Source organism: Delphinus delphis, chromosome 2, assembly GCF_949987515.2.
Source record: "Delphinus delphis chromosome 2, mDelDel1.2, whole genome shotgun sequence".
Classification (NCBI taxonomy): Eukaryota; Metazoa; Chordata; class Mammalia; order Artiodactyla; family Delphinidae; genus Delphinus; species Delphinus delphis.
In genome coordinates, this window is record NC_082684.1 from 132370075 (window position 1) to 132395135 (window position 25061).

The following is a 25061-nucleotide window of genomic DNA, read 5'->3' on the forward strand; positions in this document are numbered from 1 at the left end:
ATTAGTTGAGTAGACAAGACTGGCATAAATTCACATGAGAAACATACTATATAATTACTAATTTACTTAATTGGTTAGCTTCTTTTCTCACCCTGTTCCTTGCAACCTCATCAGGAAGATCAGTTAGAAGTACCAAAGATGCTTAATTAAGAAAGACCTGGAAATAAGGGTAAAAGTACAAGACAGAGTTGCCAGTATAGATCCAAACAAACTGAGAGGACAAAGACCCTTTCCTCTATGCTGGAACAGAGAGAGGTAGAACCCCAGAAGACTGCTGGTATTTACAAACTCACCAACACTTTGTCTGTTAGCCACCTTAGATGTCCACAATATTGCTGAGGTAGAAATGTGAATGGCCCACAGTGTGAAACCAGTGGACAGGCAATGAGTCAACTGGCAACTGAATAAACCTAGCTGATCACTCAGAATCCATATCAGAGAATTCCCTGGCAGTAGTCAGGACTCCGAGCTTTCACTGCCAAGGGTACAAGCTCATTCCCTGGTCAGGGAGCTAAGATCCCACAAGCCGTGAGGTGTGGCAAAAAAAAAAAAAAAAAGAATCCACATCAAAATTAGCAGAGTCTAGAAGTAAGAAAACAGTGGAGGTTTAGGATATTTTTCTGGGTCAGAGATTATCAAAATGAGATCATTAACAGATATTTTCTGAGATAATAAAATGTTCAAATAAATTTGGGATGCAATGAAACAAATTAAGGCAAGTTTCTTTATTACAGAACTTCTTGGAGCCTAAAGTATGCTCATGTGCACTGTACACCTAAAAGGAGGGGTATTATTACATGCGGCATTTCACTTAGATCAGGAGCCATATCAAAACTTCTAAGTGTAGAAAATGTCTACCATGGAGACAGAATGAATAAAAAAAGAGATAGCTACTTTGAGAGGTATATCATCAATAGTAACAGTAATAATAATAATAATAATAATAGCTCCATATTATGCTTCCTGGGAGCCTCACACTGTTCTAAGGTTTAATGCTTCATTTTATCTTGACAACAACCCTATGACATAATATAATTATGATCCCCATTTTACCTTGAGGAAAATTAGATAGAAAGGTTAAGTAAATTGTCGAAGGTCATATGACTAGAAAATGGTCAAGCCAGGATGCAGACTCAAGCAGTCTGGCTCCAGCACCCATGTTCTTAACCATTACACTATATAACTTGTCAACGAAATTCTTATTCATTTATTTCAAAGTAAATTATTAGCTGGATATTAAGCAAGAATGAAAAACAAGCATGATGACTAGTTTTAAAAAAAGGCTAGGAATTGAATTCAATGAAATTGGGAATACGGATAGGAGGTAAAAAACTTGTCATTATATTTATGAAGTATATAGTCATGATAAGCCATAGTTCAGTAAAAATAAGAAGCATTTCAAGCAAAGACTATGCACCCCAATGTTCTAACCCATGCTAACTAAAACAGTATGGTGAGCAGTTTAGAAGAGTTCTCACTCACCGTGATTCTCTTCATATCTAGCTGGCGCAGCTGCATCATATTCTGAAGGATAGTGTGCTTGTACCATGACTCTTGAGCTATTGGATTGCCATCAAAAGTGATGTCTGAGAGAGAAGTAGAATCAGCAAGGCAGCAAACACTCTCAAAACTGCAGGAAAGACAGAAACCACTGGATTACTGTGAGACCTTCAAATAGTACTTTGTTTTGTTTCATACACATTATTTTTTAGAACAGTTTTAGATTTACAGTAAAATTGAGAAGATAGTACAGACTTCCCACATGCTCCACACCAAGTTTCCCCTATTATTAACATCTTGTATTAGTATAGTACATTTTTTATAATTAATGAACTAATATTGATATATTCTTACTAACTCAAGTCAGTATTTTATCCAGATTTCTTTAGGTTTTACACAATGTCTTTTTTCTGTTCCAAGATCCCATCCAGGATACCACATTACATTTAGTTGTGATGTCTCCTTAGGCTCCTCTTGGCTGTGACATTTTCTTAGACTTTACTTATTTTTGATAATCTTGACAGTTTTGAGGAGTACTGATCAGTTATTCTGTAGGCTGCCCCTCTACTGAAATTTGTCTGATATTTTTTTCATGATAAGATTAGGGTTATGGTACATACTATTAACTAATATGACTTATCACTGTTGAAGTTGACCTTGATCACCTAACTGAAACAGTGTTTGGCAGGTTTCCAATGTAAAGTTACTCTTCCCTCCCCTTCTTTCCATACTGAATTCTTTGGAAGATGGTCATTATGTACAGCCCATACTTAAGGAGTAGAAGTTCAGTTTCCTCTCATTGAGGGCACAGTATCTACATAATTTATTTGGAATTCTTCTTCCCAGGGAGTTTGTCTTTTCCCTGTGTATTTATTTATATCAGTTTTGATTCATGGACATTTCATTTCATTCTTTGGGTTATAATCCAGTACTAGTTTACTTATTTTATTGTTCAAATTCTTCCAGCTTTGGCCATTGGACCTCTTTCAGTTGGCTCCTACGTCCATTTGACATACCCCTATTAACATGGATTTTTTGTTTTTGTAAGCACTTCTTTACTTTCTAGCATTATAAGATTCTCTAGACTCATATATTTCCTACCCCAGTCCTAGAATCAGCCATTTCTTCAAGAAGCCATGATTCCCTTTACTGGGGAATGGCATTAGAAACAAAGATCTAGTGGCTAGGTATACTATTTACTACTAGGTGTCATTTCTTTTAGGCCCTCTGATGACAGAGCAAGGAAATATATGTGTGTATACCAACCTGTGCATATACGCATATTGATATTTCTCTATGAAACCATCTGTGTCTACATTAAGCTAACCATGAGTTCAAATTGATGTCTCCAACTCTAATCTATTACCAAAGGGATCATTCTAGCCTCTTTCCCTTACTTATCTGTAAATTCCTACTCCAACAAGGAGAAATCTGGCTCCCACCATCTCTCATCCATTTAGTTAATTATTAATTCCAGAATACATGTATAGTGGTATCAGAATTTTCAATTTGTACCCCCATGGGAAATAACTTTATTAACAAAAGCATAATGATAATGTGTAATTCCTTTTGCATCTAGTCTTACAGACTCATTTCCAAAGTTACTTAGGTCAGCACCTTCCCCTCCCACTCTTCCCTGCTCACACCTTCAAGAAGGTTGTTCCATGCAATTGAAATACAGTTACAATCTCCTGTCACAGTCTATATGCATTTCTTCCTGGGATCCTCCAACCTACTAAATTATTTTTTTAATATGCATACATTAAAGTTCACTCTTTGTGCTGTAAAGTACTATGGGTTTTGACAAATGCATCATGTCATGTATCCACCAAGAAAGTATCATACAAAATAGTTCCATTGCCCTAAAAAATCCCCTATTTAACCATCCTCCTCTCTCCCTGAATCTCTGGCAGCCACTGATCTTTTCACTGTCTATATAGTTTTGTTTTTTCCAGAATTTCATAGAGTTGGAATCATATATTATAATTTGTAGCCTTTTCAGATTGACTTCTTTCACTTAGCAGTATGCAATTAAGGTTCATCTGTATCTTTCCGTGGCTTCATAGCTTCTATTTTTTTAAAAAAATCACTGAGTAATAATATTCCATTGTCTATATGTACCACAGTTTGTTTGTCCATTCACCTATTGAAGACATCTTGGTTACTTCTGGTTTTCAGTGATATGAATAAAGCGGCTTAAATATTCATATGCAGGTTTTTGTGTGAACATAAATTTTCATCTCAATTGGGTATTGAATTGCACTCAGTAGTGCAATTGCTGGATTGTACAGTAAGACTATGTTCAGCTTTCTAAGAAACCACCAAACTGTCTTCCAAAGTGGCTGTGCCAGCTTGCATTCCTACTGGCTCTACATTCTTATCAGCATTTCATATTTGTCAGTTTTTTTTTTAATTTTAGTCATTCCAATAGGTCTGTAGTGGTCTCATTGTTTTAATAGGCAACTCCCAAATGACAAAGATGTTGAGCATTTTTTCATATGCATATTTGCCACTGGTATATCTTCTCTGAATTTTCAGCTCTTGGGCCCATTTTTGGTTTTTTTTTTGCACGGTACGCGGGCCTCTCACTGTTGTGGCCTCTCCCGTTGCGGAGCACAGGCTCCGGATGCACAGGCTCAGTGGCCATGGCTCACGGGCCCGGCCACTCCGTGGCATGTGGGATCCTCCCGGACCGGGGCACAAACCCGTGTCCACTACATTGGCAGGCGGACTCTCAGCCACTGGCGCCGCTAGGGAAGCCCTCTTGGGCCCATTTTAAATTGGATTCTTTGTTTCCTTGCTGTTGAGTTTTAAGGGTTTTTTGGGTCATATCACGAATATGTCTTTTATCAGATATATGTTTTACAAATATTTCTCCCAGTCTGACTTGCCTTTTCATTTTCTTAATTGAGTACTTCACAAGGCAGAAGTTTTTTATTTTAACTATGTCCAACTTATCAATTTTCTTTTTCCTGGATCATGCTTTTGGTGTTGTATCTAAAAACTTGCTAAACCCAACACTGTCTAGATTTTCTCTTAAGTTTTCTTCTAAAAGTTTCATAGTCTTGTGTCTTATATTTAGGTATGATCCACTTTGAGTTAATTTTGCAACAGGTATAAGGTCTATGCCTAGATTCAATTTTATATGAATATCCAATTGTTACAGTGCCATTTATAGAGAAGACTATTCTTTCCCTATTGAATTGCCTTTGCTCCTTTGTCAAAGATCGCTTGACTATATTTGTGTGGGTCTATTTTGGGACCCTCTATTCTTCTCCATTGATATATGTGTCCATTCTTTCACCAATACCATGCTGCCCTGATTATTGTACCTTTATAGTAAGTCTTGAAATAGGTTAGTGTCAGTCCTCCAACTTCGTTCTCCTTCAGTATCATGTTGCTATTCTAGGTCTTAGCTTTTCCATATAAACTTTAGAATCCATTTGTCAATATCTGCTTGCTAGGATTTTGATCAGGACTTTCATTTTCTTATTGAGGTACAGGTGACATACAACACTGTATTAATTTCAGGTATACACATGATTCAATATAGGTATATACTGCAAAATGTTCACCATGATTAAGTCAGTTAACATCCATTACCATACATAGTTACAGAATATTTTTTTCTTGTGATGAGAACTTTTAAGATCTATTCTCTTAGCAATCTTCAAATATGAAATACAGTATTAACTATAGCTGACACGCTGTACATTACATCCCCATGACTTATTTATTCTATAAGTGGAAGTTTGTACTTTTGACACCCTTCACCCATTTAACCCACCCCTTACCTAATCTGTTTTATATATATATGAGCTTGGTATTTCATTTTATTTATTTATTTTAGATTTCACATATAAGTGAGATCACACGGTATTTGTCTTTCTCTGACTTATTTCACTTAGCATAATGCCCTCAAGGTCCATCCATGCAGTTGCAAATGGCAAGATCTCATTCTTTCTTATGGCTGAATAATACTCCATTGTGCGTGTGTGTGTGTGTGTGTGTGTGTGTGTGTGTGTGTGTGTGTGTGTGTGTGTATCACATTCTCTTTATCCATTTATCCATCATTGGACACTTAGGTTGTTTCCATATCTTGGCTACTATAAATAATGCTGCAATGAACATGGGGGTGCCTGTATCTTTTTTAGTTACTGTTTTCATTTTCTCCAGATAAATACCCAGAAGAAGAACTGCTGGATCACATGGTAGTTTTATTTTTAATTTTTGAGGACTTTCATTTTTTAAAGAAGGGAATAATCACTTTTCTAAATAATACCCCAGAGCAGACTGATAAAACTCATTTAAATTAGAATCACTCTCTTTAATGACTATTGAAATAACTAATGTAAACAGGCCTAAAAGTACTTTAGGACTACTTTATTTATATTTAGGAACTATACTAAATATCTTTCTGTGTTAAGAAAAACTAGAGGATATAGAATATTTATGGTATAGAAAATAACCTATATGCTTGACAATTAAGGTTGAGATGATATCTGTAGCAAAAATAAAGTTCATTATGTTTTTTTATTGTCATATTTAAGTATTTCTTCTATGTTTTCCTCCCATTCAAGGTAGAGATACTCTGCTATCAATTATTTTACCTCAGAGTTTATCTTTACCAACCTAAAAGGTAAATCTCATAATTCATAAACACATTATGGTTTTTGAGACGTGGTTGAGAATTAAGGAAGGCACTTTTTAAAAGGCTAGTATATGCAAATAAAATGAGTGTTCATGAATTTAGACTTAATAATCGCTTTGAGTATAAATAAACAAGAACAAACATTGTAATTTTTCCTACCTAGCATTGATAAAATTCTTTTTTTCATCAATATAAAATATCTCAGAACAGTTTATGGTGTTTTAGATGAACATTTGAAAGATGCTTTTCTCCTTCCCTCATAGTTTTTTATGTAAAGCTAGAATCAAATAAAATGCTTCTGATAACTTTAAAACTGAAACACAAGGCAAACTTTTACTCCTCCACATTGTTAAGTGAACTAACTCATCACCTTCCCTTCACAAATCTGCTTCTCCATGCATATTTCATAACCGATTAAGTCATCAAGGCAGTTGCCACTATGAGCCAATCTCTTACTTAGAAACTGATGACTGAGAATGGGAACTGTGAAGGGTCATCAAGGGATTTTAAGCAAGGTAGGGGGCTAATGTGATTAGAATAATCACAACTTAGTAACATTACGGAAGGTATAAAGGAAAAAAAAGAGTTAAAGAGTAAAAAACCAGTTATACAGTAGATTGCAGTAAGTAATAGAGGTGAAAAAAGTAAGGGTCAAGCATATCTAAGGTAGTAGCTATGAGAGTAAAGAGGAGGGAATAGGTTCTACAGAAATTCAGAGTGTAGTATGAACAGAGATTAGTAATTATTTGGGTGTGAGGAAGAGAGGAATCTGGAAGGTTTCTCTCTCGGGTTAATGACTGAGGTGGTGATTACAAGGGTGTATAGTTTGTCAAGATTCACTGAGCTTTACACATAAAATGGGTGCATTTTATTACATGTAAATTATATCTCAATAAATTGATTTACAAAGAAACTTAAAGTATTAAAGCTACATGTTTGACAGATCACCTTTTCCTCTATCAGCTCTCCTTTATGAGGAACACTATGCTACACTGGTGGCCAGTGGCCATTAGCACATGTTTCCAAAAGGCTTTCATTACGTTTTCCTCCAGCTACCACAGGATGGTATAACTTAATTTCAACATTAAGATATTAACTAATGTGAGAAGTAGAGGCAACATAGCTCTTCTATGTTGAAGAGCATTTTTCTTCAATGGCCCAGCATATCTGAACAGAATTAAACTGTAAGCTATGACCGGATAAGACCACTATGACCTGATATCTGTCACTAATTAGGCAGATGCACTGAAAAGTGGAAAAATATGTCCAGAAGCACAGAGAAGCTGGAAAACTTCATTCATTGTAGATATATTCTAATTTTATTGTTATTTATTATTTATTTACAAGCTGGACTGCAGAGAGTCTATGATTTATTTCTTATTGCAGGTATAATTTTAAACTGAAATGATTATAACTGTCCCCAGCTCTACCTCTCAAGTATTCCCCTGGAGAATGGAATTAGTCTAATAATTTCTAAATGGGTGCTGTTAAACACAAAACTAAACAGTATCTTCACTGAATTCAAATACTATAAAGCACATTAGTGAATACAGGAGAAAACATTGTGCCTAGTGAATGTAGTCATCATGAAGCACTTCAGAGATCTAGAAGACCTGTTGATGCCCATCTGGTTTATGTCTGTAATTCAAGCACAACCAAAAAAAAGGCCCCAGGAATGGGAAAATCATTTCAATCCTTAGCAGGTACTTTCCTGGCAACCCTTCCCAGATCAGCAGCTAGCATTTACACCCAGACTGAAGTCTTTATGCTTTGAATAGTTTTACTAAAGTAAAAATAGATTCGTATTTGATCCAGAAGATTCCTCACAAAATTCCATTTCCATCTGCAAGGCATTTGACCAGTAAACATGCCAGACATTCCTAGAAATGCACGAAGTGCATATGATTTTAAAGACATTCGCTAATCAAATAAAACCAGACTCCTTAAGTACAAATACAGGCTAATGAAGGGTTATATCCTACCTAAGAAAGTCTAAATCAGATTATTAAAAAACAAAAACACTTGTAAATACAACACTAAGTATAGTGGGGTGGTACTGGCTTTTAAGAACAGTCTCTCCTTTATTAAGAACACTCAGTTGCTTGTCTCTTCGAAGTACCGAGAATGGAAAAGTTTTGGTCCAAAGGCTGACATTTAACTCATAATTTGACTTTAATCGTTTTCCAGATTACTCATACATTTGTTCTTCCCCTAGCGGTCTCCACCCAATGCCACATCTGCTTCCTATCTGCTAAAGAACCTATAGAGGAACAATCTGTCCCTACTGATCAAAACTTTCATCTCAAAAGGAAAATGAACTATTTCAGTCCATTTTATGCTTACTTAATAAAATACTGAGAAAATATAAAATTCCCATAGATGCATGTATACCACATAGATATTTAACTAAGAATTCCCAAATACCAGTCAAATTTCTCCAATTAGAAAGTTCTCCCCAAAAGTAAGATAGGTATGCTAGTAAAAGGGGTTTTACTCTTTCATACCAATGAAGTATCAAGTACTCTGGAATAATCTTAATGAAAAGCTCACTTATTTTATACTGATAAGTGAGAATTTTACTGAATAGTTACTATGTGTCTAGCAGGCTAAAATGAAATGGAACAGTAGAATAAATCAAGTGTGCTCACAAGGACTGAAATATACACAATTAATAAACATAAAATAACTAGAAAGATCAATAAGATAATATCTTAAAGAATGAAGCACAGTTAATATCTTAAAGAATGAAGCACAGTTAAAGAAAAGAGCATATAATGACAGTGTTTGTATTTGTGATAAAATGATGAACTAAGTTTGTGGACTGAGGCTCTTGCTAAAAACAACTAAAAATGCATAAAATATATTTTAAAAATCTTCTCAAATGCATCCATAACCTGTTAAAAAAAAAAAAAAAGGGCTTCCCTGGTGGTGCAGTGGTTGGGAGTCCACCGGCCGATGCAGGGGGCACAGGTTCGTGCCCTGGTCCGGGAAGATCCCACATGCCGCAGAGTGGCTGGGCCCGTGAGCCATGGCCACTGGGCCTGCGCGTCCGGAGCCTGTGCTCCGCAACGGGAGAGGCCACAGCAGTGAGAGGCCCGTGCACCGTAAAAAAAAAAGAAGTACGCAAGCCAAAAAAAAAAGTAAAGGTGGGAAGCCAGAGAGGTAAGCAGAATGTTGAAACTGACCTTTTTGTTGTGAGGGTACTTATTGAACCTAATGAACCTGAGCTCTGGTTTACATGATCTTCAAAGCTGGAGGACAGAAGACAAATCCCAGGGGCCACCCAAGTTGAAGAGTCTACTGGAGACCTGTCCATAACCCTGTGACCGCAAGGGCTAGGGTCTCAATATAGGGTGAGTTATAAACTTTTCTACCTACTACCCCAGGAATATTGCCTATCTCAAAACCTGGGGCTAAGAACTAGAGGAAAATTCTTCCCTGGTTACTTGTAACCACAAACCACAATTTGCAACCTGAATCCACACTAAATGCGTGGTCTAAAATGTTTCAAGAGGAGAATTGATATTTTGAAGAGGTCGAAGGCTTCTTACGTCCATAGGCATCTGACAGAAACAAATGAAACTCATCCATGGAGAAACCTACCTTTATACAAGACCCCAAGAATTCCCAAAGATGGGTACCAAGATAAATAAACGGTTCACAGTTCAAAAGGAAATAAAACACTCTAACAGCCAGCAGAAACAACAGGTAACACTGTCAAACTGGCTATGACTTCTTCATATAATGGGATCATCAAACAGAATATAAAAATTATAATATATTCCAAGAAATAAAAACAGGTTTAAAAATGTGAGTAAACTCCAAGAAGATCTGAAAAGGCACAGAACTTCTAGAGATCAAAAAAAATTTTTTAATTAAAGTAAAAAAGTCAAAGGCAGTGGATGGAGATAAAGGGAATCAAGCACTTACCCTATTTTCCTTGCACAAACCAAAAAGCTAGTAAAAGTTTTCTTTATAGAAGAAACATAGCTTAAAAAATGAAGAATGATAGAATATCACCATTTGTAACCCCTAAAGAAGTAATGGATTCAGACAACAATCATCAGTAACTACTAAAATACTTAGGTGAAAAGATGATGGGGAACTTTATTAAAAATGGAATAGGCTAACAACCGTTGAACCCCATAATCAGTTTTAGCATTATAGTAAGCAAAACTAACATGCATTTTTTCATATATATATATGTATATATATATATATATATATATATACACACATATATATATATACACATATATATATATATATATGTATGTATTGGGTTGGCCAAACGAACTTTTTGCCCAACCCGATATATATGTATAGATATATACATATATATTTTTTTTCTCCATATACATTTTCTTTCACTTTCCTGTTTCTTTTGGTGCTCCATAACAAGTAACCATCCGTGTTTGATACATGTTAATTAATGTTAGTCACTAGAATTCTTTCTAGTACATGATGGTAGTAGGGGGTTCTTAGAAATGAATGGTCCTAAAGAATCTCAAGATATCTTCTAATAATAAGTCACTATGTTTTTGTCACAAAGCAAAAATATGCTGGAAAAAAATTTTCACACTGCATGAAAAAGAACTCCAAATTTCCCTTGGGGAAACTATTAGTAGTTTAACCCATTCATCACAATATTTAAGAGATTTTAATATTTGAGAAGCTAAAGTGACAACAGAGAGAAATAAAGAGAAGACTGTGGATATAGATAGAATCAAAAAGAAAGTGAAAAGGAGAGCACAGAGACCTAAAGAGCTGAACAGAATAGAGAAAAATGTTAAACTGTCTCTTTTGTCACAACAATGCCATGACAACGATTCAATAAAGAGAATATCTATTATGTCTGTATGCATCTGGTTGACAGAAGACACCAGCACAGAGTTGAGTGTCTCAACTGCAGATGACAATTCTGTTAGCTTTCTCCAGGCTACAATGATCATTTTCTAGCAGTAAGATGGAAAAAAAAACAACATAGCTTCAGTCTCAGGTGATTCACAATGACTCTGATTACTGAGGGTAGATTTCAGGACCTGATAATGTTCTTGTAATGCTAATTTGTGACACTGCAACCAAATTTAAAATGACAAAGGAAGTTCTTAATGACATATTTCCTCTTACTGGATTGATATGTGAATTACAGAAGGAAAAAAAGATTCTTTGCAGTCTCAAATATGATAATGATAATTCTAAAAGGCATGATCATTTTAGCCACTTTAGACCTTTATATTGTTTACTAATGCCATGAGCTATAAAGCAGGTTAAATAATATCTCCACATACAACGAGATGTAAACTCAGTACTGAGTAGGTAAGCAGCTCTCTGAGAAAACAACCACCTGATGTAGCATTTGCCAATTCCATGGTGTAAATATTTCCAACATGGCCAGTTTTAAGCTACGAAGATGATGTTGCTGAGGTGAGGAGATGCACCTAAATTGGTCTAGTGAGCCAGTACAAGCTGGCCTCAGCACACCACTGCAGACCAAATTCCTCTTTTACAGTTAATGGAAGGACAGCTATTATTCTATCATGAAAAAATTTTATTTGTTACTTCCTCCTAATGATGGTTTTACAATATTTTTGAACTTTTTATCAACATGTAATACATAGAAAGACTACAAATCACAAGTACACAACCTGATGATTCTGCACAAACTGAACATACCCATGTAAGTAGTACCCAGATCAAAATATTACCCACACCCTGATGCCTCCCTTTGTGTACCCTTACAGTCATTACACCTCCCAAAGGTAACCACTCTCCCAATTCTAACACTATAGATACAGATTTGCCTGTTTTAGATAAAATTGTATATATGCATTTGTTTGAATCCGGCTTCTCTTGCTACATGTTTTGTTTTTTTGAGATTCATCCACATTGTATGTAGCTGTAGTTTGATGATTTCACATCGCTGGGTAGTATTCCATTATATAAAAATAGCATTCAATTTACTTCCTCTATTCTACTATTAGTGGACACTTGTTTGCAGTCTGGTGTTATTATAAATAGTGAAACTAAGAATATTAAGCTTTTCTGTGGAGTATAAACCTAGGAGTAGAACTGCTGAGTATAAAGTATCCTATTAAGTTCAACTTAATAGATACTGCCAGAGTTTTACAAAATGATTTTACCTATTTACACTCCCACTAGCAGGTATGAGAGCTTCAGTAGCTCCACATCTTCGCCAATGCTTCTTATAATACGTTAGACATTGACAAATCGTACAATCGTGTCCTCTTTTAAAATATTAATTCTTCTATATTTCAGTAGCTGCGAATACTGGCTGGGCAACAGAATCATTTGTGGAGCAGCTTATTGAAAAATACAAATACTTAGAACCCATCCAGATCTAAATCAGAATCTCTAGGTCACAGATGAATAATTCCAAATAGTTCTATAGGTGATTCTAATGCAAAGTCAAGGTTTGAGACCATTGAGGTAAACTTCAATATCCCCTTAAAACTACAGATTTCTAATGTGAACTTCACAATTCCTTGCTAATATTAAGAAAGGATTCATAATTCTAAGGAGAAAGATGACTTCTCCAAAGTCACACTGTGATATACTGGCCCATGTTCACAAATATGTCAAAAAATGGCAAACTATCTAAATGACCATCAATAAGGGACTCATTAAATAAATTAAGATTAATCCATTCAATGAAATTAAATGTAGCCATTAAAGAGATTGAGATGTACATGCAGGGCTGATATACACTTCGTATAACTAACTGCCTTAGTTAAAATTCTGAAATACTTCCATGCCAGGTGATAAAGACCACTACTCTCAAAATACCTAAATGCCCCTCCTCACTGCTCCACTCTCAGCCCTGAGGTGCCCTGTACCTCCTATTATTTTGGCAGCACAAAGATTAACCTTTGACATAGCAGGGGCCTTGAGAGAGATCCAGTTTAGCACCTATTCTGGCCGAATCCGTGTCCATGCATTAAAAAAAATTTGTTTGAAAACCTCACCTCACTCCATAATTATGCAACAAAAAATCTTAAGTGTGGCCATGAGATTAAATCAGCATTCTTCTCCATATCTGTTCCTTTCTGCCTTCCTTTTTTTCTGCTTATAAAAGTAATACATAATTTGTGAGGAAATTTGGAAAAGTATAAAAACAAAATTTGGAAAAAACCAAAACCATGTAAAATCTTTCCTCCTAAAGATATATATATAGATAGATAGATAGATAGATATACAAAATGTAGAGCATTTTATATGAAATAGCTTTGTATACTGCTTCCTTAATATTCTACTAACACTTTTGCATGTCATTATTTTAAAATTATTATTTTAATGAATGCATAGTATTTCAATGTTTTTAGAATATCCTAATTTTTTTAACCTGCTGAATTCTAGTCATCTATGGAACAAATCTGCTATATTAAAATGGAGAGAAATTACAAGAAATAATATATATGAGAAATAAACCTTGAAAGATTTTTGTTTGTGGTAATGAATCTTGGGGACTATATTGTAAGGTTTAGTTGGCAAAAACCAGAAATATTTAATCAGATATAAGCAAATATATTTTGGTCTTGGCATAGCAATTTGAGATTAGGGATAACAAACAAGAATAAACTGAGCAGTTTAAATCTTAATTCAGTGGAGGTTCTGGAGGAAATTTGTATAGAAAACAAATAATGAAATCATTTTGGTAAAAAGTGATATACTGAGTCTGTGTGCTTAGAATTTCCAGGCATAGTACCTGTCTTCTTTTTCTCTCTGGCATGTTCATGATCACCATAAATAAAACTAATGTTTTAATCCATGGGGCCTTGCTACACTATCCACTGCATAGAGGAAACCATAGACTGAAAGATAGTGGTGCTCATTCTACTGGTAATTCTCATGAGTTGGCTCGGGTTACTTATGAAGGTGGCAGCCTGCATCGTTGACTATTCTTACTGTCTTTTGCTGCCACCAAAGAGACTGCCAGAGGGGGTAGGATAGGTAAACTTGAATAAGAATAAATCTGTGCCTCCACTCTTGGATACCTATGTTGTTTCCATTTTGAACTGCTATTAAAAAATTCTGTAATGAGTATCCTTGTAGCACTAGTTTGGTAGGGTTATCAACAAAGTACCACAATCTGGGTAGCTTAAACAATAGAAATTCATTTTCTCATAGTTCTGGAGGATAGAAGTCCAAGATCAAGGTGTCAGCAGGGTTTATTTTTTCTGAGGCCTCTCTCTTTGGCTTGTAGATGGCCATATCTTATCCCCGTCTTCACACACATGGGTTTTCTTCTGTGTGTGTGTGTGCAGAGGTGTCCTATTCTTATCAGAATTAGGACCCACCCATATGACCTCATTTTACCTTAATTACTTCTTTAAATGCCCTGTCTCCAAATAAGGTCATATTCTGAGGTACCAGGGATTAGGACTTCAACATATGCATGGGGCGGGGGAGAGAACACGCTTCAGCCCATAGCACTCATATATATAAGTCTTTATGCATATTCTTAGGTTTGATCCCTATATCCCTATCCATCACTTACTTCTCTTTCTGAATCATGAACTGCCAAAAGTATCTATCTCTCATTCAAATGGCAGTTACATTAAATTTCATTTGCTACATGATCCAGACAGAATGACTGTAAGGAAGAGTTCAGTGTGAAACTGGTATTGGTGAATACATCATCATTTCCCTTAAGATTTCATCAGAACATTAAATATTCATTGTAGCACTTTTGACCTTCCCAACCAATTTAAACTACAGTAGCATAATGTAACACTGCTACTTATCTCTTCATTTGAACAAAAGATTTCTGAAATCTCTCATTTCATTTTATAGTCAGGTCACAAGAATAATAACAATAATGTATTCATTCACGAACCATGGGGCTCTCCTCTAAACTGAAGAACATCATCTTATAGTACTATATAAATCATATTCCTTCACTCATGAGGAACATGGCAATTTCTATATATTCAGGTTCTCAAATAATAACTCCCAGGGCTGGTTATCTAGCCCACATGGGCATAATTGCACAGTTAGAAGAGTTTTCACTTCATATTACAAACCTTTAGCTATCTGCAGCCTTTGGGAAAGGGATAGATAATTTATTAACAGAGTAACATGTTGTGCTACAATTTTGTTTTAATTGTTAATATGGAAAAGAAAGGTTTAAAGGGCATTGTGTATGACAGGCACTGGGATTATTGCTAAGGACAGAAGGATGAGTAAAACTGAATTTCTACTCTTAAGGAAATTACATTCTGATAGGAGAGATAAGTATATACATGCATACATGCATGTATACACATATATGTGAGGTAAATACAGGACCATAAACTGAATGTCCCAGTCCATCTTCCAAAAAACAATATAAGAACTACAAGAACAACAGACAAATCACATAAAACCAATGCCTATAACATAACAAAAAGACAGAGAATGCCCAAGTATCAAATTACCTATAAGTAGGTAACATAGAAGGACACTTTGGAAAAAAACTCTGTCCAAGAGAGAAAAGGGGAACTAGTAGTGGGACTAAAACTAATTTACAATCACCACCAGAAAGAGAAAGTCCACACTAGGTGCAAAAATATTGGAGAGTGCCATTAGATCAGAGCATGTGCTACATGGAATGGACTTTTAAGAGCACATGATTAGCTGTGGCAGTCTTCAAAAATTCATTGCTCTTGAGATGATAGAAAGGAAGGTAAAGGAGGTCTTTGGAAATTGGATGGTGAAGGTGAAAATGGGCAAAGGGGCAAAAGGGGAAAATGTAGAGGCTTGCAAGACAAAAGAGAACCCCAAAAATAAACATTAGAAAGAAGATACACAACCCCTTCTCCCCAACACACACACACACACACACACACACACACACACACACATACACACACACACACACGTACTGTACTTTTGCTACACTGACAGAAGATACCCTTGACCTAAGATTCTTGTAAATCACCCAAACTCACAAAATAAACTGGCAAAAACAGACTAAATCTATACCAAGTATTTTGAGAATACAAAATCAAACCCAATTAAGCTGATGAAAATTCCCTCCCACCTTGAAAAGAAATATGAAGAACAAGAAAACTATAACATGATATTCCACACTGAATTAATTACCCTCAAATAAGCATTTGGAGGTATGAAAAACCACCTTGAATATAAAATTCAAAAATTAAAAGCAAAAATGGACAATAAAAAGAAAAAATAAAAATAGAGTTGATTGAACTTAGGAAAGAAATGAAAGGAAAAGACAAAATCATTGCAGAATCAAAGATGAAATCACAAAGTCCCCAAGGGAGACTAGATCCAAATAAAATTTTACTAAGGGACATTGAAGAAAGCCAGAAAAAACAACCAAGAGAATGAAAACAAGGCAAAGAAATAAAATGGATCAGAAGTAAAGTGGTTGAAATAGAAGAAAACCAAAGAAGAAAACAAGTATGTGTAATAGGAGATCGTGAAGATAAAAACAAAACAATTGAACAGAACTAATACTTAAAAGTATAATCCAAGGAAACTTTCTGGAAATGAGAAAAGACCAAAATGTACATATTGAAAAGGACCAACAGGTACCTGGGAAAACTGAACCAGGACGATGAATTTGAAAACATATCCTAATAAAACTGTTAGACTTAAAAAAAATTTTTTTTTTAATCCTCAAGACCTCTAAGCATAAAGATGACAATTGAAATCAGACTGGCACCAGATGCTCTAAACACAACTTACAATGCAAAGTAACAAAAGCAATATATTTTTTTAAAAAACTCACGGAAAGAATGAATGAACCAAGAATTTTATATTTAGACAAACTGTCCTTCAAGTATCAAGGTATATAAAAGCTTAACATAAGCTAACATAAGCCCTGTGGAATTGAACTGTAATTGAAAGTTTCACTATTGAATTCATGAGGGTGTCAGTATAAAGCCACAGTTTTAAATGTATACAGATAGACAAACAGATAAATGTATATAACTCACAGAAACACACACACACACACATTTCCTAATTCTATCCACTGAGGAGGCCTAGAAGCAATGATATCCCAGTAACCATGAACATACCTGGCACTCAAATCTTGATGTCTAAATACCGTTTTCCACTAAAAGGAATCAGAACCCCTGTAAAAGATGAGCCTGGAACATTTAGTTGTGCCAGAAAGTAAGAAAGTGCTCAAAGAAGGAGGACATATCAAAAGATAATAGGAGACAGCTTAACAAATCCAAGAAAATATGAACATCAAAATATAGTTGATCCTTGAACAATGTGAGTTTGAACTGTGCACTTATAAGCAGATATTTTTCAGTAGTAAATAATTCAGTACTACACAGTAGTACTGTGTAGTTGATTGAATCCGAGGATACAGAGGAACCTCAGATAAGGAGAGCTGACTATAATTATCAGCGGATTAACCCCTGCGATGTTCAAGGGTCAACTGTAAATAACAATAGTAAAGGATTATAACCTTCTCTTTCCCTGTTATAAAACTTTCTGTAAGTTAGTCACTAGGTGTTATAATTCCTGAGGGCTAAAAGTATGCCTCCCTCTAGTAAATAAAAATATATTTTAACAATTCATAGCTTGAAAAGGCATGACTCCAAGGATTAATTCCTCAGTGGCAAGAGGAAAGACAGTAAGTGAGGGACACATGCTTACCAAGACTACAAGGAAGTGAATTCAGACTTAGGCACAGGTCTGTGTGTGCTTATCCTAAAGTATTCATATGTATTTGATAAGTATGACAGTGAGAGGTGATAGAAGAACCATGCTGTGGAAGAAGCAAGAATCTGTGATATCTAGGTCAGCCAGACAGATGGTACTGTGAGGTGAGGGAGATTGGGAGTAGCACGCGTGCCTGCGCATACACACACACACGCACGCACACACACACACACACTCACACAGAGGAAATGGGATGAAATGACCCAAAGTGAACAGGCTAGTAAACAGATGGCCCTAACATTAATGTAAGCTAAGATCTGAAAGAGGAAATAAGTTTGTCGGATATCTCTTATCTCCCTGCTTCCCCTGGTAACAGAACACTTCTTTTCTGTAGCAAACCCAATCCACAAACTGATCCCACGCATATTGTGCTAGGGAATAGAGAACATATGTCCCAGCCTTGAGCATTTAGGATGTCCTATATGCCTGTGGCCACGGTGACTAGTTCCAACTGGCACTTGACCTAAATAACAAACAAGCACAATCAGAATCCTCTGTAACAGTGCTTCCCAGACTATAATGCACATTTGAATTACCCAGGGATCTTTTAAAAATGATGATGCTGATCTAGTAGGTCTAGGGTAGGGCTTGAGATTCTGGGTTCCTCATGAGCTCCCAGTGATGCTGATACTACTGGTTCAGAACCACATTTTTGAACTTTAGGGCTCTTCAAAAACTTTTTGCCATGTATATGGAGAAAACTCTAATTCAAAAAGATACATGCACCCCAATGTTCATAGTAGCACTATTTACAATGTCCAAGACATGGAAGCAACATAAATGTCCACTGACGATGAATGAATAAAGAAGATGTGAGATATATATATATATATATATATATATATATATATATATATATATATATATAATGGAATATTACTCAGCCATAAAAAAGAATGAAATAATGCCATTTGCAGCAACATGGATGGACCCAGAGATCATCATACTAAGTGAAGTAAGTCAGACAAAGAAAGACAAATACCATATGATATCACTTATATGTAGAATCTAAAATATGATATAAATGAACTTATTTACAAAACAGAAACAGACTCACAAACATAGAAAACATACTTATGGTTACCAAAGGGGAAAGGGAGTGGGGGAGGGATAAAGTAGGAGTTTGGGGTTAGCAGATACAAATTACTGTATATAAAATAGATTAACAGCAGTGTCTTACTGTATGGCACAGGGAACTATATTCCATATCCTGTAATAAATCACAATGGAAAAGAATATGAAAAAGAATATATATATATAAAACTGAATCACTTTGCTGTACGCCAGAAACTAACACAACATACTTCAGTAACACTATATTTCAATAAAAAAACAACCCCCCAAAAAAAACCAAAAAGGTTTTTTTCCCTGGCAAAAAGCCAGAGTTATCAGGGAAGAAGTGCTCTTTACATCAGAGCTTCTAAGCTGATAGACTGTGATTCTGGGGCTGTTGGCTTTTCTATAGGCAGCAGTGGTGGTTTGTTTTACGTTTGTGTCTTTGTGTGTTCTCTGTCATTAGATTATACACTCATAGAAAAAAGAAGCCATATATTTACCCTCTGTCACTCCCCACAATGCCTTATTTGGTGTTTTATGTAGAGAAATGTATCAACAACGTTCTTCAGAAACCAACTGGGAAGAAATTTTAAATTCTTTAAATGAAAGAGATGAAGTCATTTTAATGAAATGGTAGAGGATGTGAAGGATGAGGAGTAATTATTAGCTACCATCCTCTGGATATCTCTAAGGTAGTCCTACATCCTAATCCCATGCAGCTATGAAAAACACTCTCATAATCCCTCAAGTGGGTTATTTTGGAGAATCACAAGCCAATACCCCAGAAGTGCAAAAAACCAAACCCCAAAGACAAGATGAAAGGAACTAGCAGAAAAATATTATTAATTTGGCTTACATTATTCAGTGCTTCCCAGGAGATTCCTAAACTAAAAACTATGGTCTCTAACATGGGGTCAACAAATGACATTGTCAACTTCTTTTTAAACCATAAGAAGGACGTTTTGTCAAAAAATAATTCCCAGATGCTAGTCAACAGTTCTGAACTACCCATTAAGGTGCCTTGGAGTATATAATTAAGCCACTGTGATATCTTTTTAGGTGTCCAGGAAAAACAAGCCTAACTGACTCACCTCCCTTCAAGGCAAGAATCCAGAAATATCCTCCCTATTTATAGAGAACCCCAACTCCCTTACTTGGATATAAGCAAGATTTTTTTTAAAGGGGAAAATGCCCTAGTCTTTAACCAAGGCCTGACTGGAAGTTCAGTGACTATGAAGATCAGGCAATAATTTTCCTTCCTGACCAAGCTAAGTTTCAGCCCTTCATAAAAGTCATCTTTAATACTAAAAACTAATATGGAGAAAGCAACTAATTTACCGCATCTGATAACCTATTCACACACACACACACACACACACACACATATACACACAATTCCTAGGAGGTAAACTCTCAAAAGGAGAAGTGCATACACAATAGTACCGGAATACCATAATAGTATTCTCTTATTTTTCTTTCAGGCCACCCAGTCTCCAGGATGGGAGAGTTCTCTTTGGCTCCACTCCTCCCAGAGAGGGAGATCTCAGTTTTCCAATTCCTCTGCCAGTGAGCTGAAAATCCAATCCAGGAGAGATATATATTAGGAAGCCTGATTGTAGGTGCATATCTAAACTGCATTCTGCTATTTCATACTCCATTTGTCTGATTCCTATATTTTTCAATTGATTCAAAACTTAGAGCAGAAGAGAAAGGGTATGATTATCAATCACCCTTCAAACATCAAAAGTCAGCAGGTCTTATAGAAACATACAATTCTTATAAATGTATTCCTAAATAATTTAACACAGATTTTAGATAACATGTATTTTTCTATCACAAATAGGAAAATATTTTTCTTTTGAGAATGACATGACCCTGTAATCTCAGACATGGACTCAGGAATGACTATATGTAGACATATTTAATGTGTGGGCACAGGAAAAAGTATCCCAATAATTTAATCATACATCTATAGTGCTCCCTTTTCACTTTAACCCATAACAAAATCGGTGCTCCATTGTAGTATCTTTCACTAGCCAGAATCTTCTGGTTTAACTAGTTCTTTCCTCAATCTCTTTAAAAAATATTAGAATATGCTAAATTTTGAAGGAATTTCTATAGGGAGATAAAGTAATAAAGACAGAGCATGGAGATTTCTGCACAAATAACATGATACTGGAGTGGATTTTTACAATAGATTTTTAGCTCATTTCTTAATTGTTTAATTTAAATATCAGGGAGGCTTTTCACAGAAACTGCACATTTACCAATTCAGGATTAGATTAAGTCACTGGTTCTTAGATACAGGAATACAGTATTGTTAATTTAAAGGGAATTCATATCCTTTAAATACCAGACAGGTAGACGGCAAAGATGGTATACAACATGATAATCTGAAAATATAGTAGAAGGAACTTGCAGTTTTGGCTATGATGGTAATGGTATCAGATCAATTTCCCAACGTAAACAACTATGAAACTGGACAAAACATTAGACGCAAGCATTGAACAACAGACAGGATAGAGCTGATCACTGGAGAAGAGAAACACATGAAGGCCACTTTAGTCTTGCTTTCTGCCTGGAGGCACTTTCCAGATCACAGCACAGAGAAGGGGAGTCAAAAAGCAACAGAGGTCTCACTGGGTGGATGAAACAGAGGTCAGAGTTTGGGTCTACTGGGGCTGCTGGGATTTGAGGTGGGGGGTAGTGGAGAATAAGGAGTTGTGTAGAGAAGAAACTCCAGAAATCTGCATAGAAGTCTTTCAAGTATTTGGCTGAATATTAAGATGTACCAACACAGGGTGGCTCCGGGAAACCTACCAAAATACAACTATTAAGGGGCCATGAGATGAAAAGTGTACCTATAGGCCACACAGAGCTGGGAGACACTGGAGGTCCAACCAGACATAGTAAGAGACCACAGTGAAAACACAGTGAATACAGTTGAGGTCCCAGAAATGCTATGCCTTAGCTGTTGGGCTGCTCTATATTGGGCAATGTTAAGATGTTCATATTTCTGCATGGGCAGGGCTTTCTGAGCAAAGAAAATTGGCACCTGGGTTAAAAGTGATTGCATAGGTAGAGACCTCTGGAATGACATAGAAGTTTATCTCCCAGAACTAAGCAGTTACATTCTAAAGGGTATTTGACCAAGAAGCCTTCCCCATCTCTCTCTCTCTGTGTCTCTGTCTCTCTCTCCTTCTCCAGAGGGGAGGAGGTGAAGCTGTGCAAGCATCTCCTATATAAGCTCCAAAACTAATAATTTTGGGTTCCTCTGATGTGCTAGAAACTCCCCACCCTGCACATGTACGTGACATCTGCCCCATCACATAACCCTTTGAGGAAAAATGGAGCATGGGAAACCAGTGCAAAGATATTCTGCAGGTATTAATCAGTCTGCCTTTGATGTAGAAACCTTGTGTTTACTGTCAGGAAAAAATAAATATAGATATAAAGCTTATTTCTCTACTTGTAGAATAAGATTACTTTAGACCTGCCCTAAAAAAGCCTGAAAAGAAGCCTCAACAGCATCAACTTGATTCTCCAGTAGTTTAACTACCTTACAGAACAAAACTCAACAATCTTTAAATTAAGACAACAAAACACAGAGTCTCAACAACATAATATCCACAATGCCAAGAATGCAATAAAACATTGCCAGATACATGAGAAAGCAAGAAAACTTAATACATACATCAAAGAGGAAAAACAGGTCACTATAAATGTCCCAGATATGACAGATGTTGGAATGTTGGAATTAGTAGACAAGGACTTTAAAACGGCATATGTTTATATTTATATATAAGAGGGCTATCTTATCTTTGCATCAGATAATTTAGAAGCTACCTGAAGCACAGTCTCAGTTCTTCTCCAAGAACAACGTTGAATCTACTCAAATATTCAAAAAGTAACCCAATGAAACCTTAAATCACTGAGGAAAGCTTTCAGTCTGGAAGATCTTGTGACAGTTGTTTCTAATAACCCAACTGTACCATAAAATAATTTTAATTTAGCTTCCTTGTTTTATTTACTTCTTAGCATTTTATATCCCAGGGGACAGCCATGCTGAATTAGCTGCAAACTGAATCCTCAGACAACTAAATAAGATAACATGCTGAAAAGGGCTGTTAAAAATTATCTATAAATATTGAAAAACATCAGCTTTAAACTTTGGTCTTATTTATTCATTAATTAAAAGAATAATAATTACATGCCTACTATGTGCCAAATATGACAGATACTATGATTAAGTTATAACTGGATATACATCAAAACAGATATTATATATAGTACTCTAAGAGGTATGGTAGAGATAATAGAAAAAGAAAATAATTCTCCTTGTTTAGTGTTTGAACTGATTTATAAAGGATAAACAAAAGTTCCTCCAGTAGATCAAATTTGAAAGTTTTGTGGTTAGCAGTACATACTTGGGGTTTTGGCGTGATTGATTTTAACCTTGTTTTTTTCCTGAAATTAACTAACCAGTTTATTCAGTCCTTTCAGTATCTGTTCACTTACCTTTGTTTTATTTTTTATTTTTATTTTTTTAAACAACAGAAATTTATTATCTCACAGTTCTAGAGGCTAGAAGTCTGAAATCAAGGTGTTGGCAGGGTTGCTTCTTTCTGAGGGCTGTGAGAGAAGGATCTGTTCTAGGCCTTTCTCTTTCACTTGTAGATAGCCATTTTTATGTTCACATGGCACTCTTCCTGTATACCTGTCTCCAAATTTCCCCTTTTTATAAGGATATCAGTCTTATTAGATTAGGGTCCACCCTAATGTCTTCCTATTAACTTGATAACCTCTGTAAAGACCATATCTTCAAATAAGGTCACATTCTGAGGTATTGGGGGTTAAGAGATCAACACAGGAATTTGGGTTGGGGTGGGGGAGTTGGGAGGTGGAATGGACGTAAAATAACCCATAACAGATATGTAAGCATTTTTTTTTTAGAATTTCTATTTTCATGAGAACCGAATCACTTCGCCATATACCTGAAACTAACATTGTAAATCAACTATACTGCAATGAAAACAAAACATAACATGACAAGACAAAGACAAGAAGGGAATATTACAGTCACTTACCTTTGTTTTAAATGTTTATGTTCACTGTATTTGAGACTTTTATTGCAAAATACTTCAAACCCCTTTTGGAAGTATTTTCTACAAGTACAAGGAAGAGCACTAGTGGAAGTTACCTATATACGTTAAGTTTATTTCTAAATGCATTTCGGATTTAATCTACTTATACCTTGAATTTGTAGAACAAAACAAAAAGGAAATCATAAAACACACATTGGTCTCAATTTACCATAATTGTGTTTCTGAACACCTAGAAACAATCCCCCAATATAACATACAATCATGAGTAATTTTAAGATTCAAAATTCCCCCTTAGGGCTTCCCTGGTGGCGCAGTTGTTGAGAGTCCGCCTGTCGATGCAGGGGACACGGGTTCATGCCCCGGTCCGGGAAGATCCCACATGCCACGGAGCGGCTAGGCCCGTGAGCCATGGCCGCTGAACCTGTGCGTCCGGAGCCTGTGCTCCGCAACGGGAAAGGCCACAACAGTGAGAGGCCCGCGTACCGCAAAAAAAGAAAAAAAAAAAAAATTCCCCCTTAGTAATATGTACCAAAAATGTCTGCAACTTCTAGAACCTTCACATTAGTAAAACCCAAAAGGGACTCTGACACATCAGTGCCTTAAAATGTTAATTTACTGCCATGAATAGCTATCAGCCTCTCAACTATGTATGTGTGAACCCAGTATGAGCCTATGTGTGCAAACAGCCTGCTCACAGGGTCTTAGTTTACTTTTAGTTCAAGAATCCTTCCTTTTAGAAAAACTCACACATACACACACAAATAAATTACCCTTACATAAATGAAACTTTATGATTATAATAAGAATATCCAAAAAACTTCCTGTGAAATTCCTTCATAATGATATAAATAAAATCTATAACAGCACTTGTATGAATTATTGTACCTACAGAATTAATATTTTACATGACTACAGATACTGATAGAAAGAAAGATAATAAAATAGGCTTGTAATAACAATAAAAAGTAACTGCTACCCAATAGGTTTTTCCTGCCTTTCTCTCCTTCAAAGATAACACCAAAGGAATAAAACAAATATGATAG

At 35.8% G+C, this 25061-nt stretch overlaps 1 protein-coding gene across 1 annotated transcript in view; it reads right to left on the reverse strand.

The window, feature by feature from the left end:
- The window catches only part of LRRC49 (leucine rich repeat containing 49), a 129068-nt gene that overhangs the window by 59126 nt on the left and 44881 nt on the right, over nucleotides 1-25061 (reverse strand). Inside the window, exon 9 of the mRNA XM_060003703.1 lies at nucleotides 1483-1630. Coding sequence (XP_059859686.1) covers nucleotides 1483-1630 — 148 coding nt within the window. The remainder of the gene's footprint in view (nucleotides 1-1482; nucleotides 1631-25061) is intronic.